General features: G+C 40.8%; 1 protein-coding gene across 1 annotated transcript; it reads left to right on the plus strand.

Moving 5' to 3' along the window:
• The first annotated feature begins 617 nt into the window (after window positions 1–617).
• Window positions 618–3114, plus strand: LOC131167456 (uncharacterized). The gene is made up of 3 exons (XM_058126262.1): window positions 618–746; window positions 1625–1822; window positions 3004–3114. The coding sequence occupies exons 1-3, from the start codon at window positions 618–620 to the stop codon at window positions 3112–3114; spliced, it is 438 nt and encodes a 145-aa protein (XP_057982245.1).
• The last annotated feature ends 363 nt before the right edge of the window (window positions 3115–3477 follow it).

Raw genomic sequence — 3477 nt, forward strand, 5'->3', positions numbered from 1 at the left:
CTACTCCATGGAAAGGATAAAGTGTCTCTTGGCGAGGTTTGTGCTGCTTTGTACAGCTATGAATTAAGGAAGAAGGACAAGCTTGAAATCATAAGTGGAACCAACGAGGCTCTAGTAGTTCGAGGCCATTCACAAAGCCAGAATAGAAGAAAGAAAGAGAGATCCAAGTCAAGGTCCAGACCAAACAAAGATGAATGTGCCTTTTTTCAGGAAAAGGGGCACTGAAAGAAAGACTGTTTGAAGCAAAAGAATAAAGGCAAACCTGATAAAGGAAAGGCCATCTCAAATGTGGTTGAGTACGAATAGATCTTTCACTTGCTGTTACGCCATCAACTAGTTCTTCAAGTATATGGCTACTAGATTCTGGGTGTAGCCATCATATGTGTGCCAATCGGGATTAGTTCTTTGATTTTAAAGAACTAGAAGGTGGATTCGTCTACACAGCAAATGATATCCCTCTTACCACACATGGGATTGGTTCAGTCCACTTGAGGAATCAAGATGGATCAATCAAAATATTGACGGACGTTAGATATCTACCAAGTTTGATGAAGAATCTTATTTCTGTGAGAATCCTAGAATCAAAAGGATTCAAAGTAACAGCAGAAAACGGAGTCATGAAGATCATCTCTGGTGCACTCATGGTAATCAAGGGAATTCAGAAGAACAATAACTTGTATCACTATCAAGGTCATACAGTTATTGGGACAGCAGCAACAGTTTCTTCTGATGCTAAGGAAACAGAGGCAACCAGGTTATGACATATACGCTTGGGGCATGTAGGTGAAAAATCCTTGGGACTTCTTGCAAATCAAGGATTATTAAAGGGAGCAAAGACCTGCAAGCTAGATTTCTGTGAACATTGCATCAAAGGGAAGCAAACAAGAGTGAAATTTGGTATTGTAATCCATAATACCAAGGGTATTTTGGATTATGTTCACTTTGATGTGTGGGGACCTTCCAAGACAACTTCACTAGGAGAAAAACACTACTATGTGACCTTTGTTGACGATTTTTCTCAAAGAGTATGGGTGTATACTATGAAAACTAAGGATGAAGTGTTAGGAGTCTTCCTCAAATGGAAAAATATGGTGGAAACTCAAACAAGCAAAGGGATCAAGTGCCTCCGTACAGATAATGGTGGAGAATATAGGAGCGATCCATTTCTTTAAAGTCTGCGAAGATGAAGGTATTATACGACACTTCACAGTGAGAAGTACACCACAACAGAATGGAGTGGCAGAACGTATGAATTGAACATTGTTGGAGAAGGTTCGGTGTATGTTGTCCAATGCTGGGTTGGGTAGAGAATTTTGGGCTGAGGCTGTAACATATGCCTGCCACCTCATCAACCGCCTACCATCTACTTCTATTTGTGGTAAAACACCATTGGAGAAATGGTTTGGAAAGCTTGCTACAGATTATGATTCCTTACATGTATTCGGTTCCACTGCCTACTATCATGTCAAGGAATCAAAGCTGGATCTGAAGGCCTGATATTTCACAAGCCGTTGGAGTTGTGAGCAGGTATATGCATGATCCTGGAAAGGAACATTGGCAAGCTGTGAAATGGATTCTACGATACATTTTGTATATGGTAGATGTTGGACTGATATTTGAGCAGGATAAGCAAGATGATCATAGTATTGTTGGATACTGTGATTCCGACTACGCTGGTTATTTGGATAAGCGTCAGTCAACTACTGGCTATGTTTTTACTCTTGCAAAAGCGCCAGTTAGTTGGAGGTCTACTTTACAGTCAACAGTTGCTTTGTTCACTATAGAGGCAAAGTATATGGCAGTCACAGAGGCTATGAAGGAGGCAATTTGGCTTCAAGGATTGATGAAAGATTTAGGAATTGAACAGAAGCACATCAAGGTGCATTGTGATAGCCAAAGTGGTATCCATCTAGCAAAGAACCAAGTCTACCATTCAAGGACCAAGCACATGGATGTTCGATATCATTTTGTTCGAGAAATTCTAGAAGAAGGTAGAGTAGTAATCTAGAAGATTCGAACCACTGAGAATCCTACTGATATGATGACAAAAGTGGTAACTGTGGTCAACTTTCAACATTGCTTGAACTTGATCAACATTGTTAAAAATTGAAAGATTTGTGCTACAAGCGCGTTTGAAGACATTATGGAATCTATGAGAGTTGTTAAGAGATGAAATTTCGCCAAGGTGGAGATTTGTTGAATTATGGCTCATTCTAGAAGCCTACCATTGCCATTGAAGTGTTCAATGGTGGGCTATTTTTTCAAAGGTAGGTAATTAGTGGTTGTAATAGTGGTATTTCCTAACCTATATAAACCCATCACCTCCATTTGTAATCTCATCCCTAAATTTGCCTACTTCTCTCTTAGGCATATTCTCTCTTCTCTTTCTTATTTTGTAATATTTCTACAATAGAGAAATATTAATTGATAGTGTCTGAGGACATAGGCACAATTAGCCGAACCTCGTTAAATTCTGGTGTTATTCCTTTCATCTATTCAGTAGTTAGCTTTTGTCGGGTATAGTTGTAGTAATATATTGTGTTAATTACATGTCTAAGGAAAATTATATCTAGGAAAGAGGGATTTAACCGGTCCGTTGTGACCTCCCACTTCCCTAGGAATTATTAGGTGTAATTTTGCACAATTATTCACTCTCTATTTACCTATACAATAGTAAACTGTGGTAAAGTTAGATGAAACAATCTCAAGTTTCACAATAGCAAGTGTGTGTTCATGTGTGGATTGTTCATACGGAGGGACTTACAGAGGGGGGGGGGGGGTACCGCAGGAGTTGGGTGCCGGTGTAGCAGCGGTGGAGCCGGGGATGGTCTCGGCTGGTGGTAGCTGTGGTGATTCTCTCGGGTTCTAGTAGGAAGAGGTTTTGCAGTAGAGGTTGCAGAGGGTGGATGGTGCATAGCCGCCGGAGCTTCTATGGTTACAGATGGTCGTGGAGGACTCTCGGGTTCCAGCCGTGGGATCTTGCAGGGATGATGCTGGAAGCAGCTGCTCGTGGTTGCTGGCCGTGTGGCCGGCGCTGACAGCAAGCAGCAGCAGGCATGCGCGGTGGTTGCTGTGATTGCAGCAAAGCTTGGAGCTGGCCGGAGTGAAGATTAAGGGAGAGACAGAGAGGGCAGAGTGGCTGGGAATAGAGAGAAGAATAAGAGGGGAGAGGACAGGGGCGCCAGAGAAAGTAGAGAGGCAGGGTTTTTTTTTTTTGTGAAGTTTCCTTGCCCTGTGGCTTCTTGGGTGTGTGCGTGGTGGCTTTATAGAAAAAACAGGTGGGCAGAGGAACCCTAGGGTTTCCGCCCCCCTCTCTTATCCTTCTTTCTTTTTTCTTCATTATTTATTTATTTATTATACTACATAATAATAATAATCATAATAATAATAATAAAGCAATAATTTAAGATAATAATAATAATTACATTAATAATAATAATAATAATAATGATAATTCTAATAGTAGTGGTAAAATAA

The sequence above is a fragment of the Malania oleifera genome, chromosome 11 (genome assembly GCF_029873635.1).
Source record: "Malania oleifera isolate guangnan ecotype guangnan chromosome 11, ASM2987363v1, whole genome shotgun sequence".
Taxonomy (NCBI): domain Eukaryota; kingdom Viridiplantae; phylum Streptophyta; class Magnoliopsida; order Santalales; family Ximeniaceae; genus Malania; species Malania oleifera.

What these genes read in the sequence shown, in the direction of transcription:
- LOC131167456 (XM_058126262.1), top strand. Translation starts at nt 618, where the DNA reads ATGAAGATCATCTCTGGTGCACTCATGGTAATCAAGGGAATTCAGAAG. An exon ending in CTGATGCTAAGGAAACAGAG is followed by an intron (nt 747 to 1,624) that starts GCAACCAGGTTA and finishes ATATTTGAGCAG; the next exon opens with GATAAGCAAGATGATCATAG. An exon ending in TCACAGAGGCTATGAAGGAG is followed by an intron (nt 1,823 to 3,003) that starts GCAATTTGGCTT and finishes TGCTGGAAGCAG; the next exon opens with CTGCTCGTGGTTGCTGGCCG.